At 40.1% G+C, this 16,029-nt stretch overlaps 1 protein-coding gene across 13 annotated transcripts in view; it reads right to left on the bottom strand.

Annotated features, from left to right (window-relative positions):
• Positions 1–16,029, bottom strand: part of sox6 (SRY-box transcription factor 6) — a 179,372-nt gene that overhangs the window by 125,412 nt on the left and 37,931 nt on the right. For 7 of the 13 annotated variants that reach the window (XM_073858798.1, XM_073858797.1, XM_073858800.1 and 4 more), the window contains exon 4: positions 15,892–15,942. The exons of 2 other annotated variants lie outside the window; for them this stretch is intronic. In XM_073858798.1, coding sequence (XP_073714899.1) covers positions 15,892–15,935 — 44 coding nt within the window. In that variant the 5' untranslated portion in view covers positions 15,936–15,942. Of the gene's footprint in view, positions 1–1,491; positions 1,814–15,891; positions 15,943–16,029 lie in introns of those variants that run through there. 4 more of the 13 variants (XM_073858804.1, XM_073858803.1, XM_073858792.1 and 1 more) reach the window with 4 other exon arrangements.

Genomic DNA, 16,029 nt, shown 5'->3' with positions numbered 1-16,029 from the left:
CGGAAACAACGAGAGTAAATGCGGCAGGGTTAATTATACAGTATGTTTTTATGAATTATGTCTGTATTCATAAATGTGGTGTATAAACAGATTTTAAGTTATAAATGAGCAAACACGACTGAAGTGAAAAAATATATAAAACAAGCAAATAATTTAAGAAGCTCTTCTAACTTCTAAATATTGATTTATTTTCTGTACATTTTTAACAACAGCACCTGTTGCAGTCTTAATGGTTAACAAACATACAATTACTAAGGGCTAATACTTATTAATACTTATTTATATATTTTGGGAACAATTTTAAAGCGTAAAAATAAAGATATAAATTTCATTCATCAATAATAAACTTTACAGCAGAGAATTCTGTCCATAAAATAGTGGAGAGCATTAAACCAAGTCAGATGAGTTTGTGTGACTGTATCTCTGTCAGTAAATCACACAGGTGACACAGCACAGATTTGCAGGGTCTTCACCTCCTATAATCAACCCTCTGTTACCTGCGAAAAACCTGTGTTGGAAATTATCATCCCCGATGTAGCTGTTTAGCACCTTCAAATTATCACCTTCCATTGTGCCTGTGCAACCTAACCATGCATGAAGAAAAAAACATTCCCTGTCTGATCTAATGTTTAGGAAGTGCAAGAAGATAGTCGGAAAGCAGTTCCATATTTGATCTGTTTGTATGCACTTCACTGGAACTTCATATAAAGGCATTTTTTCTATTACTGTATAGTCCCCATCTACATGAAGCAACTGATATACAAGGTATTGTTATGATTGTTCTTAGTTACCTTTATTGAGTTACAAGTTTGTATTAATATTATGCTAACAAAAACAACAAACCAACAATAATATAAAAAAAATATATTGTATAATATTAACTTTTATTATTGTTATTATGTTTTATTATAATGTATGTATTATTATTATTTTTATTATTATTATTTACTACTTCTACTACTACTACTACTACGACTACTCATAATAATAACAAAAATAAAATGCAGAATGCTGATATGCTGACATTTTTAATTGCTATACTTGTCATGAGCTAACACATTCTGTTTAATAAGATCTTATGTACAGTTTTCTACAGTATAAATAAATGTTAGACATTTAATAGTCTGAGTAATACCTGCACTCTTAAAACCCATTTGAAGAGTTTGCCTGAAAGAATTTAAATCTCAAATAATTAGTTTAATTGCACTCTACGAATATCGACCTCCAACCCTTCAGAACTCAAGTTAGAACAGTTTAACATTCACACAGACATTTTATCTGCTGCTCGGTAACACTTAAATCTAACTTTAAAAGGAGGATCTTTTCATACTGCATAGACTGTAATTATTTCGCATTCAAACTTCTGAGAAATTAAAGAAAACATTTCACATCTAACACACAGATGGTCACTTCCACAAGCATATTAACAAACTCTGTGCACGGTCCTCAATGGTGTGTGAATGAGTGCGTATCGGGTCAGTTTACACTCACATATTGTCCCTCTGTGATCTTCTGTGTTCCTCAAACATCATTTCAGAACTGGATGGCATCACACCTCCCCAAATCCTTCCCCAATTTCTCATGCACAAGCTCGCAGAAAACCCAACACATCCAACGGCTCCGCTGACACACAGACGCACGCAGAACGGCACGACCGGCGGAGCAGCTGTTACAGTATGCTCCTCCGCTCACACACGCAGTCTCGTTCCCAGCGTGTCTCCGTCGGGTCCCCGTGCAGCCGGAATAAGGTTTAACGCGGATCTCTGTCTCAGAAGTTCGTGGCCTTACAGTTCCCGAAGTGCTACAGTTTAACAAACTTTACAGCCAGTGAAGGCATCGAGCAACACAGCCTATTTGCTGAGCAACAGTGGAGCTTTGTGGTTTCCCTCACAGTTGACAGTAAGTTATGATCCCTTTGTGAGTGCAGGGGAAGGAAAACAGAGATCAGTATTTGGCAGGAAAATATAATAGAGAATTCTCCTGTCTGTGGAACCTGAATTCTTTTTTCTTTCTTTCTTTCTTTCTTTCTGTTTCTTTCTCCCTTTTCCTCTCTCACTCTCTCTCTCTCTCTTTGTGGAAACAATCAAGCATTGTTGGGGGAAAGAAAAGCAACTCTGACAGATGAAATATAGTGGGGGCCCCTTTTTGGAAAAACAGTAAACAAAGCACCATTCAGGGACAGGTCCCCTCTGTCATTTATAAAGATAGTTTTTTTTCAGAGCGCTGGACTTTATAGCAAAAGTGTCAAGAAATCGAGTGTAAAATCTCCCACAGTCAACTGTTACGAAAGAGAGACGGAGAAAATAAAGTGAGACCATTAAGGAAAGAAGAAGCACGACTATAGACAACACAGTAAACATATTTGAAAAGATGAAAGATTAAAAAAGAATAAAGACACAAAAAAGTAAGTGACAACCAAAAAAAAACCTTTTTTCGAACTAGCCAAAAAGGGGACAATGGCTAATTATGAGGGAGTAATTTTGCCGCCAGAGGACTGCAGAGAATGAATGGATGCATGAAAGGCTGAGGGCTATTCAAACCCGTGTCAGTGAGAACTGTATGCTTACAGTCTACAGCCTGGAGCTCATGAGGTCATCACTGGCAATCAATGCCCAGAAAAACTTGGGCTGGTACAACTGCCGCTCGGACATCTGGAATGCCGGCACACAGTGCCCTGTTCTCTCCAGCCACTGTCCCCCAATTCCTTTCTTTTCCAAAAATAGGAAGCGTTTTTCACCAGTTGCTAGTCAACCAAATAGGAAAATTTGCAGCGTCTTAAAAGAAAAGCTGTTTTGTTCCCTTTCATTCTCATCTCATAAATAGAATTTCGGTGGGGGAAGGAAACTAAGGAAATTACCTTCGACGCTGCTTAGATTGAGCTGCGCTATTCCGAGTGGACAACAAACAGCTCATTGGTTACGGCTAGCTCCGCCCCTGATTTTCTGGAAGTATTTTTATTTAATTCTTTTTCTCGCCTTTTTCTTTCTTCCGAGGACAACAACCTAAACTGCCCTGGTTTCTCTGGACACCGCAAGCAGTGTTCTCTCTCTCTCTCTCTCTCTCTCTGGGTGACAAACTGTTTTTTTCCTCTTGCATGTGTAAAGGAAGAAAAAAACTCTTTAAATGGAAAGGGATGAGCATTGCGAGAGAAACCACAATTCATGAGACACGTCACTCGGAAAATCAAAACAGGGGAAGTTCACTCGCTCCACCCGGATGAGGCCATGCAAAGATGGCTGACGAATCACAAAGGTCAGCCGGGACACGACTCCCGAGATCTACGATTAAGCCTTATTATGTCGGGCCAAGTGACATTGATTGCCGATTTAAACTAATTCATTCGCCCCCGTTCGGCGTTAAAAAAAGCATGGGCAACAGCGTGTGGCCAGGGTGACAGGTCGGACGAAGGGGGCTGGATAAAAACACCCCGCTAAACGAACGGCTGGCACTCATGTCTGTCAGGAGGTGGTTAGAAGTTCCCCACATGACTGACAGCCGATACAAAAAAAAAAGAGGAGGGCAGACGAGACGATGAGAGTGTGGGTCCGTCCATCGATCTGTGTAATTGGCGCGAAAATCTGGCTCAGGGAGTACATGAAGGGTTGGTGTTTTAGCAATGCTAAAAAGAAGCAGCCCACAGAGCAGCGCGAGGAAAAAACGCTAAAGTGAATATGAAAGAGCCTAATAAAACCAGGAGCTGACAAGCATGGTTGAACAGGCCAGAAAGCGGGCACATTACTGGATTAGCCGCTGACTGATACAGAAAATGTCTCACCCGTCCTGCTATTAAACCGTATGTCCGACTGCTCGCTTTTCAGCTCTGCGCTCATTCTCATTTTTTAAGAGAAAAAGCGTGTTAGTGTCTTAAAAATGTTCGCAATAAACTGGAATAATGTCTGACTGGAGAGGAAATTCCCTGTTTGGTCAGTGACAGGCTTCCTCAGCCTCAGCATTACGAAGGTCCACCTAGATCTGCGCAGCATCCGCAAGCGATCAAAACACCTTCGTCTTCGCATCACTCTCTTTCTCAGTTTTTTCCTCGCTCTATTCCTGGCACAGGCAGGCGTACGCATCGTGACGGCTTTCAGAATGAAATCATTAACTTAATTGCTTTCTTTTAAAAAACCACAAGTTTGCGACAAGGGTTGTGTGTATCTGTCTCTGGCTGCCGTCCATTGCTTTTCGGTTCCCATGCAGGCCAAATTCAGCCTCTGTTGTGGTTTGCTGTCACCACAGCCATCCCGCGCCATGCGGCCAGGGCCGGGCTCCACGACTGGCTCGGGCCCCTCGTGAAATAATCGTGTAATCTCAACCGTGCTCCCTAAAAATGGCAAGCCCTGCCAGCAGCACAAAGAGGCCTTTTGTGTGCCCGTACGCAAGTGTGTGCGTACTCAATACTGAGCGTATGGATCATCATCCCTGAATCAATCAAAAACACATTAAACAAATACACATTTTGAGCTGAGGGGTTGTGGGAAGTGAGCAGTGAGCAAATTAACACAGCTTCTGTTTGTCATCAAATGCACAGCGAACGGGAAAGCTAACATATTTACGAGAACACGGCGATGTGTAAAATGTTTTGAGTGTGCTTAAACATAAAACTGAAAGCCAACTACAGTACAGTATATAGCAAAAGACAAAAGCAAATCATGTCTCCATGTGCCCTCTGACAACAAAAAGGTGAATAGTCTTGGAAAAAGAAACTAGGATCTAGTCTTTGGCAACATTGTATCTGGCAGGGACACTCTTAAATAAGCAAAGCAAACAGAGGGAAGGTAAATAGGTAGCGAAGGCCAGACAAATATTTGATAAGCGGATAGGTATTGTGGCAGTGTGGAACGTGTGGCACGGCTCTTCCCACTCCTCCCCTTTATATCTCCATCTCTCTCCTCCTCACCCCATTTCAAAGTGCGAGGTAGCAGATGTGCGTTTCACAGCCCGCCGGGTGTGCAACCAATCTGCAAACAATAGCAAGCCCCTGACAAAGGTCATTTTTCGCAATCCCCATGTTATCAGGAGCTAAAAAACAGAGAGCACGCAGCCAGCCCACACCGTCCGACAACGTGTGGCACCCCAGCGTCAGCGTGTAACCTCTCCACTACATTGCTATTTGAAACCTCTTAATAAGCCAATTACACAAGTTTAAGCCATCTCTTTGACCTCAACTTAAGCTAACAGTTGGTGTAAACAAGTGCAATCCTATTAACCTAATAACATACATTGAAGCAGACTGCAGGCGCTAAAGCCTCTTTGAATCTTAACTACAGCGAGTTCGGTCCGAGCCGAGTGCCATGAGCTTTGTGCCCTAAACAGGGTCATAAGTTAATCCACTGCAGTTATTAGAGCACTCGTCAAGAATGGAGGTGATATTATGCCTTTACACTTATGCGCTAAAAAACAAACACGTCCCCAGTCATTACATTAATACACATTTAAAGCAGGAACCTCGTGAAATGAACACTAATTATAGACCCCATAGTTACAAAGAAAAATAAAGAGCGTCTTTTCCCTCGCCGACACTGCAACTAAACAATTTAGCATTGTGCCTGATGAGCCTGTTTCATTTCTTTCGCCGGCACTTAACTTTCTAACTGTTCCTCTCATCATCATTGAGGAAAAAACAAACTTTGGGATTTATTTTTTATGAATTCAACTTCTAAGTGTTTCCTCTCGAAATCGAGAGCTGCATTATTTATATAAGTGCCGCATTTTAAAGGCGACAAACAACGCGTTTTATGAAAGCATAATGCTGCAGATGCTCCTTCTGTTTTATTCTGATGTCACCTCCACAGCAAATGGAGACAGTTTTAGGGTAAATATTTAACAGCGGGCCATTTAGCCACGTACAATTTAAGCATGTGTATGTGCGCTATTGTGTGCCAGAAAACGTTCCCGCCAGGAGTCGTTTCTGGGAAGATAATAAATAAGTCAGGCCCACTTCATAGACTGTTTTGTTTTATTCTAGTGCGATTGTGTGAGCCATTTAAGCTCATTTGACTGTAATGGTGTAATGCTAGAGGCATCCATGTATTCAAAGCATCGTAACCGCTTCTTGATAAGAGCGACCCCCTCGGGTTGAGGTTCTTGGGTGTTTCTATTAGACGTCAGAAATAAAGCAAGCCCAGAAACAAGAGTAAAGCGCTTAAATAAAATGCTTACATGCTTTAAAAGGTCTTAATTATTTTAAAGAAAGGATTAGCCTTTAATACTTTAGGCTCCCAATAGTTGGGAGATTACATTTGAATATACATGCAAAGAATTACATTTGAGAGATACAAGAGGGAAAGAGTTTAAATAGCAGCTCACACAACGCTGATAAAACATGTGGCAAGCTCAAATGCAAAAAGTGCTAAATGTCGTAAATTCATCAAAAAACTTCGCTATAAAATTCCGGCCTCGGGCTATTCCGAAATACCGCTTTGTGTTCCATGGGAAAAAAATGTATACTGCTTTTTATAATACTTAAAGAGACATTTCACAAATATTTTGTAAAAAGATGTAAAATAAATCGATTGTGTCCCCAGAGTACATATGTGAAGTTTTAGCTCAAAATGCCATATAGATCATTTATTACAGCACGTTAAAATTGCCTCTTTGTAGGTGTGTGCAGAAATGTGCCGTTTTTGGTGTGTCCTTTTAAATGCAAATGAGCTGATCTCTGAACTAAATAGCAGTGTTGTGGTTGGATAGTGCAGATTAAGGGGCGGTATTATCCCCTTCTGACATCACAAGGAGAGCCAAAATTCAATGAGCTATATTTGCAGAGAATGGTTTACCAAAACTAAGTTACTGGGTTGAAAAAAGTCACATTTTCAAGATGTCATCTTTAAGTAAATAATAACATAATTTGAATTTGAACAATTTAACATTCAACTTCAGCAGCTATAACTCCAACTGATTTGGCTTGGGGGGAAAATATTTTTTTTTAAGTTTCTGACTGACAAGTTGAGTAATTTAATGCTACCACTTCCCAAGGCCCTCCACTTTTAAGGCTCCAAGTATCTCTTTGCCAGTTAGTGGGCATCTGTCTGTCTCCTGCTTTCTCTGATATGTGGTATGTCACATTATGAGCTCCGGAGTCAAGTGTAGATTACAGAACTCTCTACAACCCTTCCTATTAAACTGTTGGGAGAGCGGCTCAACATTCGCTGGCGGACAGGAGGTGTGTTTATGTGTATGTGAGGGATTGTGTAGTGGACCCAGAGGCCAAGATTTAGGCAAGCTTGACAGGCAACAATGTTCAAGCACTCACTTTAAGCTCTGAGCAAATTTTCCCACTTTATTTCTTTGCCTTACCAACACCCAATCTGGGTTTGCATCATGGTCCCTGTAAGCAGGGTGGTCAGGGCAGCTGCGTAAGGAAAATACCTCACGTTAAGCACAACTCCCAGCATTTAGCGTGTTTACGAAGACGCCACTGATCATAATGCTTCAATAGATGATGTGGGCACAGATGGGAAAACTCCTTCATATAAAGCACTAGAATAGATCATATGGCACTCTGGTGACGTCAAAACTGGCTCAATTCTTAACGGGAACCAATGTAATTGTACAGAACTTGCTTAGTGCTGATTATTTGACTATATGTTTAGGCAACCCGCCAACTAGTCAATTTTGAAAATATGCAGTTTTGCACATCCTTATAAAAGCGCTATATAAATGCAGTCCATTTACTTATAACGCACATGCATGCAGACGTAGTCACTCAGGGAATGAAACAAAAGCAGCGTAACGGGACTGTGCAGGTCTTAATTGAGTTCACCCTTTTCGAGCTTACTATTATTTACAGCTAATGGCATCCAGTGGGCCTCTCTCATTACTTGAGTGGGTCTTGAACGAGCCTCTTGTTTGATACAGTTAGAGTTAATGCACTATGAACAGATACACTGCTAGTCATCAGCGATCTGCATATTCAATAACTTCCGTAATTACAGGCGCAATTCATCAGATCCAATCTGATTGCAGAGGGGAAGCGAGAGAAAGAGGTTTGATTCCTGGAGGACACAAGCCTAATCACAAAACTAACATGATAATTGAAATCTAAATTGAAAGGGTTGGTGAGCCATGCACAACTGTGTCAAGGCGGAGAGGACGGAAGTACTTGTGGCTTGAAAGCAGAGGAGAGGAATAAAAGATGCTGATGGAGGGAAAAAGAGGGAGAGAGGAGTGAAGTTTAAGGGCATCACAGGGCATTTCTCCTTAGATGTGTTGAGTGCCATACAGGTCATTGGGTCTCATTTACTAAGCATGCATACACACAAATTTGTTCGTAACGTGCGTACAGACGTTTTAACTTAGAAATCACGATTCAACAAAAACGTTCATACTAAAATTTCTTCTAAATGTTTGCAGGAAAAAAGAACCCTAAAATATATCTGTGTTATATATTTTATATATATATATATTTTTTATCATGATTATTGCGTACGTGTGGTCTAAATTGTAAAATTTAGTATGAAAGTTTTTGTTAAATAATGATTTGTAAGTTAAAACGTTCGTACGCACATTTTACGAACAAATTTGTGCGTACGCATGCTTAGTGAATGAGAGCACTTGAGAGTGAACGTCTAATGCTACGTTTACACCAACAGCATTTCAGTCGTCAAAATCGCGTATACCGCGCCTAGTTTGCCCCTTGAACAGTTTGAATGCATTCGCTCTTTTAGAGCGAAGTAGATGCCGTGGAAAAAGCAAGCATTTGACGCGCGTCAGAGGCAAAATCCGCATCTTGTGGGAGGGACAAGTGCTATGCGGTTGTCTGCTTGCAGGATGGCTGATGATGATAGTGCATTTATCGAGAGAGTTACCGGTTTGTATTCGTCACCTTACTATAGGGGGAAAATAAAGGGCGCAGGTCGATAAACGTCACGTGACTCAAAAGTGAAATGTGTATTTACAACTTACTAGGTTGCCCAATGTCCTCACTGACACTCTTCCAAGTGAGGTCCTTTTAATTCCTGTCTCTATAGAAATAAGAAATTGTGTCGTATAGCTCCGGGTGACTGCTCACGGACAATATCAAGCCAAACACGTCAAACGCAAAATGCACAAAAAGCACCATTTGCGCGTACCGCAGCGCGGATGAGGCATTTAGCGCAGCGCGGAAGATGCATTCCCGCCTCATGCACGCGTCTAGTTCGCGCGAATGCCGCGAATTGAGCGTACGCCGTGGTACGCGCGAATGGTGCTTTTTGTGCATTTCGCGTTTGATGTGAATTTGCGTCTGACGCCCGAGTTGAAACATTTGAACTTTGACGGATTTTTGACGGGACCTTTAAACGCGCGTCAACGCGTCTTCACATTGACTTAACATTGAAATCACTCGCGCTTGCCGCCTCTACCGTGGTTGGTGTAAACGCAGCATGAGAAAAACCTTTTCTTTATTTATTTATTTATTCTTCACACCATTTCAGCATCTATGACTATATTCATGACAAAAACAAAATTTGTTTTAAGAGTGCCTGCTTTGGAAGACATCTACTAACATAAGTGCAAACACCGGCTTTTGACAGTAAAAAAATACAAATAAAAAAGGTGCAAGCAAATCTCCTCTGTGAGCTGTTGTAACTTTTTATTTGCTCATTTTGGAGGAACCATAAAAGAAAACCCGAAATCAGGTGCCTTGGAGTAAATCGCAATATGTTTTTCTTGAGAACACTAAGATTAAATGGAAAATAAATAGTAAATCTGAGTTTTTATCTGACTTTGTCTCAGCTGATTCTTTATTGTAACTCTTAAAACTGTATATTTATGAGGAACATCTGAGTCAGTTGTTGCATGAAATAACTAAAAACCCTGAGATAAGTTTCCTGAGCTATACCAGAACATCATTTGAACCAAAAAAAATCCATTTTTTATTTAGCTTTAAAAAAAAAGTATGAGAGGAGGAAAAGGTCAGTTATGGAAAAAGCATTTAACACCTGTGTACTGTATCACATTGAGACAGTTTGATATCAAAATTCAATTCAGATATTTAGCTGAGTCAGGCTTCCAGAAACAACCAAAGAGAAAACAAAATATTCACACAATTGTTCTCCAGGTGGGTGGAGGAGTTACATGATAGGTTCAGATAACTCCCATTCCTGTCCCCCTCTCACCCGTCTTCATGCAAAGCAGAGAGCTTTACAATATCTCCCATTTGCTCCTCCTCAGCCCTCAATAACAGTTACTCAGTAATGCCAAATTCATTAACCTGTGCTGCTGTTACAGCGGCCCTAACCATAAATTAGGTTAATGTGAGCAGATATATTCCACTGCTAATAGGGGATATAAAATGGAGGGACACGGAGGGACAGACGTTGTAGATCATAAACATATTGTCCCTGACAAAACGCTCTAATGGCTCTTTGTTCACTTTAACTGCATGACAAATGTTTTTGAAGGACATGAAAGGGTTTGGAAGAATGAATAATGATGTTATTATAGACAATTGCAAATTTTTGAGATTAAGCTTATTTTATTGAATCTCTATAGACTGTTTCAGGTGCCGCACGTGCAGTGACGCGATTACACGTCTGAGCAGAACTTAACTTCCGGTCTCAGTTTGTTTAATGGTCTGACTAGTTGCTAAAGTGAACTCTTGAACAAATACTTAAAATAACAAATGTTTTGGTTTTCTAGGTAACCTACATGTTGTTTATTTTGCTTGTTATATTAATAAACTACGTTAAAAGGACTTTGTTGTTATTGATTCTTATGATACGTACACACCAAACGTGTAGCATCGCGTCACTTGATTTTCCACTTGAGTTAAATACTTTCAACTTGCGCGACAGCACGTTTGAGGCGAATATCACGCGCGAGGCGAATAGCGCGTCCGAGGCGAATAGCGCGTCCGAGGCGAATAGCGCGTTTGAGGCGAATAGCGCGTTTGAGGCGAATAGCGCGTTTGAGGCGAATAGCGCGTTTGAGCGACAATCGCGCCATCCATTTCACGTCATTCGCATCGCCCCACGCGAGGACGCGTCTGATCGCATCTTTGCCTTGACTTTGTATGTTATCTACTCGTGCAAATCGTTGAACCTGCGTTTGGTGTGTATTAGCGGAGTTTACCGGAAGTTACGTGTGTTCCACGAAAGCCGTTTGTTTATGTTGTTACTGCTGAAACCGCCTATATTTAAAAAAAATTTTTTAGATATGTAAGCAATATTATATATAATAATATATTATAAAGTAAAAAACTTTCAGTTTCGTAGGTTTCTGCCGTGCAGCACTTTTGTGCTTGCTAAACTGCAATGCTTGCCTCTGCTCCTCTTCCTTTATCTCTCTCCTTTCAAGGTGTCTTGAGAAGAGCCAATCTTCAGGTCCAAGCGTGACACCCAATACAAACTGCTATTGTTCAGAGAGACATCAACCTTTGCTGTCCTTGGATTACAAGGTGACCTCTCGTCTCCTTTGCCCTCCGGCAGTCTTACCAAACAACTTTTCCCAAAGAGCCTATTAGGCCAGCATTCCACTTTGTTGTTAAAAAGGGTCTTGTCCTTTCACAGCGCTCGCTCGTCGCTCCTATTTCTCAATCAAAGGTGGTGGTGGAACCCATTGTTCGTCTCGCAGATGGAAGCTGGAGTTACTACGGCAACGGCCCTAATCCCTCTTTTTACCACCTTTCTTTATATTATTGGCCTATCAAGTGGTACCTTTTAACTCAGGCGCTGGAGGGGCCAGCGGCGACGCTCTCTCTGTCTAATTAGCTGTGATTCTTGCTGCACAGTTCATGATGAGCTAATCGAACATTTGCAAAATAATGGCGTACCGGGAGCAGCTATTCCTTCTCCCAAGGCCCCGCTATAAGAATAACAATAATGATTCTATTATCGAGGAGCGGACATTAAAACGCAGCACTGCCACCACAACAGAAAAGGTAATTGTGCTGGTGTTGTCCACACAATCAACAACCTATTGTTGGTGACTTGAAAAATAAAGGTGCAGAGAATGGGTGCCACGGTGATTGGTCTGCTCTGCCATGCGGGGCCCATGCTGAATTGTCTGGCAGCTTGATAGAACGCTGCCTCGCTTGAAAAAAAGGGACTTGGAGGAAGACAACTGTCTGGCTTTACAAAAAAATGCGCTTTATCTTTTTGTGCGCGTCTGGGCCTCTTTCTCTCACCGCTTAAATAACCACCAATCCGCATTAGACCACTACTATTCAGACAGTGAATGGGGCTGGGCCACAGAAGAACATCTTTTTGGGTGCAGGAGGCTTAGGTAGCCACTGTGTGCTAGACATATAAAGATCTGACAGCGTGTTTACACAGATTTATCTAGTTTCTATATAGTCAAAAAGATCAGTCATCCATAATGCTTATGTCGGTTTACCACATTAAAGCATAAAATAAATACACAAACCCTAGTTCAAACTTTCCGCTTCAGCTGTCAAACAAATAAGGCTCGTATAGCAAACTCAGAAATGTCATCGAGGTGACTGATGGCTATAAACAAAATAACTAACCATAGAGAATAATATCAATTAATCATCTGCATGCATGGCAAATGAGCAGCAGACCAGAAGTGCTGGAATCGCAGCGCATTAAAAACTTAAGAGATTTTATTCTCCCCATCTTTCAAATCTAGGTCATAATGCATCTGAAAGTTTGAGTAAAAATTGAATGGGTTTCTGAAAGTGATGCGAAGGCAGTTAGTCATTTGAATCCTCGTGTGCTGACTAGTATGAAAACGGCCGTTAGTGCGTGTGAGCAGGGGCCGAGGGTAGCAGGAATGCTAAGTGGGCCCCCTTTGCCTAGTCAACCTTCAGTGTGCTCCATTTATCTTCATCTTGTTAGAGTAAATTAATTAACAATCTAGCTGTTACACACTTTCTCCTTTCATTACATCAAATAATGGCAGAGATGGAAGAGAAGGTCCTCTCCTCTGGGATTAGCTTGAACTACTAGAGACATCTCTCTCTCTCTGTGTCTCTCTCTCTCGCCCACCCTTATGTAAATTTCCCAGCTATCAATTCATAGACATGATCAAAGAACAAATGTCATTTCCCATTATGCACCTCAAAACAAGATAAATAAATTAATTCTGCTACTAATTAAGATTAATAGTTAGAAACAAGTATCTAACTAAATATATAAAACATACCCTTAAAGAAAAACACCACAGTTTTTCAATATTTCCTATGTTCTTACCTCAGCTTAGATGAATTAATACATACCTATATATTTTTCAATGCGTGCACTTTTAATCTTTGTACAGCGCTTCTTGAATGTGTAAGCATTTAGCCTAGCCCCATTCATTCCTATGGCTCCAAACAAAAGTTTTATTTTGAGTATACTTACTCATGTGTAAATCTTTAAATAGGGAAAACATGGAAGTGTTTGGTGGCTTCTAAATTCATCCCTGTTTGGATCCTAAGGAATGAATGGGGCTAGGCTAATGCTAACACATTCATGATGCGCTGTACAAAGTTTAAAAGTGCATGCATTAAAAAAGATAGGTATGTATTAATTAATCTAAGTTGAGGTAAGAACATAGTAAACTATTGAAAAACGGTGGTGTTTTCCTTTAAATACAGTTCACTGTGCTTTGAGATGACTAAAATAATGCTGGTGCATTTGAATACAGACTGCTGGGAAGGTTTCAGTCTGACTACCGGTACAATACACAAATGATACTGACTGAAGATTATTACTAGAAAGCCCTTGTCTACTGTCTGATTTCATGATATCATCAAAGTTTGTCCAAGGAGGGAGGAAAGTGGTGGTTCCCCATTATTTCAATACTGCACTGTTACTATACTCTCAAGCAGCAAGAAAGATCCTAAAGCAATAGGTTGTACGGTATCTCTCTTTTCTTTTTTTCTAAAAGAAGGTGGAACTAAATAAGGTGATATTTCTTTGCGCTTGTTAAAATTGTAAACATTGTAGGGATGCATAACGATTAATCGCAATTAATCTATAGCAGAATAAAAGTTTTAGTTTACATCATATATGTGTGTGAACTGTGTATAATAACTTTGTATAGATAAATGTACACACACATGCAGTATATATTTAAGAAATGATTACATGTGTATATACATTTGTATATTTATGTATAAATTATATTATATATAAATATAAATACAGTATATATAAATATATATATATATTCTTTCTTAAAATTATACATGCATGTGTGCATATTTATAGGCTATATATACATAATTATTATACACAGTTCACACACATATGATTCAAACAAAAACCTTTATTAATCGCGATTAATCGTTATGCATCCCTAAAACATTGTGATGAGGTGCACTGAGTATCTTCTCTCAATCTCCTATCCCATCTCTACCCGCACCCAACAGGTGGCCGGAGCCAAAGACAGTCCTCCATTCTACAGAGTTAAAAGACGAAGGTGGGTGGATCAAAGCATCAGACTAACAAAAATCCTGCATACCTTACCAGATCTTGCTGCCATGGGCAATGTAAGTGGGTCACATGTCTGCCAACAAATTAACCAGCTGCAGGGACATCTGTACGTAAACCTAAACTTTATCAACCATGTATCTTTATAAAGGATCCAACTGAAGTAAATCAATAAGAAACACAAAAATAGGACCACTGAGGCACCATCAGACTCAATAATCTTCAAAAAGTCAATAAAAGACTGCCTATAAATGATACTTGTCATTCTTATTGACATCATTTACATTTACCTGAGAGTGTAGTATACATACAAATAAAAATAATCAATGGGAAGATAGACAAAGAGAAATCTATCAATATGTGGATATTATCGACACAACCTTCATTAAATTGACCTTCCCCAATCAATAAATTGACAACTACAGACTACTATGAGAAAGTGGACTAAAACAATACCTTAATAACTGTTTGGCTATTGGTTAGCATTACATCAGCCAAAAAGAAGTCATCTCCGAAGCAGAGCAATTTATTACATTTTGATAAAAAAATGACATTTAGTTTTTATAATAAAAAACATGAATAACATGCATTAATGAAGCATGCAGAATAGAATCAGGAATGAGCATAAAAAAAAGAAAATGGGGTCAATTTTGTCTTCTTGTTAAATAAAAAAAACATGATTGTGTCTCTTCTTTATCTGAAGTTATATTTCTACAAGACACATAAATTAAAAGCTTTAGAGTTACAAAATCAAGTCACTTTCATTGCTGAATAGCATTCTTACATTTGTATGGATTCTTACAGATTGGAAAGAGAATAAAAAATGTTGTTAATTTAATCAAATAAATGACCTTTTGAAAAAGAAATCAAAGGGGATTCATTAGCTTTAGTAAAGTTTGGCTGACAGCAGCTTTGAAAGGCAGATGCTGCTGTTGCTTTAATGAGAGATCTCTAATTAGGGTTGCTAGCAATTGAAATCTGGAGAAGGTGCACGGAGAGAACAGCCAATGGCTAACACACTTGCTGTTATTTACTTCCTCTGTGCAGTGAAACATAGACACACAGCACAAATTCTTAATTAGAATCACAGGAAGGGGTGGGGGGAGGTAATGGCATCCTTACTACTGTAGTTTTGACTGCGGTTATAACACAACACACAAAACAAGAAATAGTAAGAATCACAAACCGCGTGCCGGCCACACCGACCAGACCTGATGGGGCTGGAGGGGTTCGTGAAGGTGACAGACATGTGCATGCAGAATGAGGAGAGAAACACGTCTATCATTCTGTGACTGACAGGGGCTGGGGTGGGCAGCACTGAGGGGGGTGAATAGTTTGGTTTAGATTTTGGTTTTGGGGGGGTGGCAGTGAAAATATGTCAAGGAATTATACACACTCACTCACAAACACAAACAGCACATCATCCCGCTAGTCTGCTAATGTTAGGTGGTGTGATATCGAAGCTGTGAAAGGACAGATGAGTTCAACCCGCCGGACCCCCCGCGGCAACGACAGAGTAACTAAAGCGACTAACCTCAGTAAAAAGCTGCTACGCAGAAAGCCCTCCATGTTCAGCATTTGGGTTCTGTGGCGGGAAAAATACATAGAGAGCCATTGTAACTCAACAAACACAAGTTAGCATAGCAACTTTAAAACAGTAACATGGGGAAAA

This window comes from Misgurnus anguillicaudatus, chromosome 21, assembly GCF_027580225.2.
Source record: "Misgurnus anguillicaudatus chromosome 21, ASM2758022v2, whole genome shotgun sequence".
Classification (NCBI taxonomy): Eukaryota; Metazoa; Chordata; class Actinopteri; order Cypriniformes; family Cobitidae; genus Misgurnus; species Misgurnus anguillicaudatus.
This window is presented reverse-complemented; position numbering and strand designations above follow the sequence as displayed.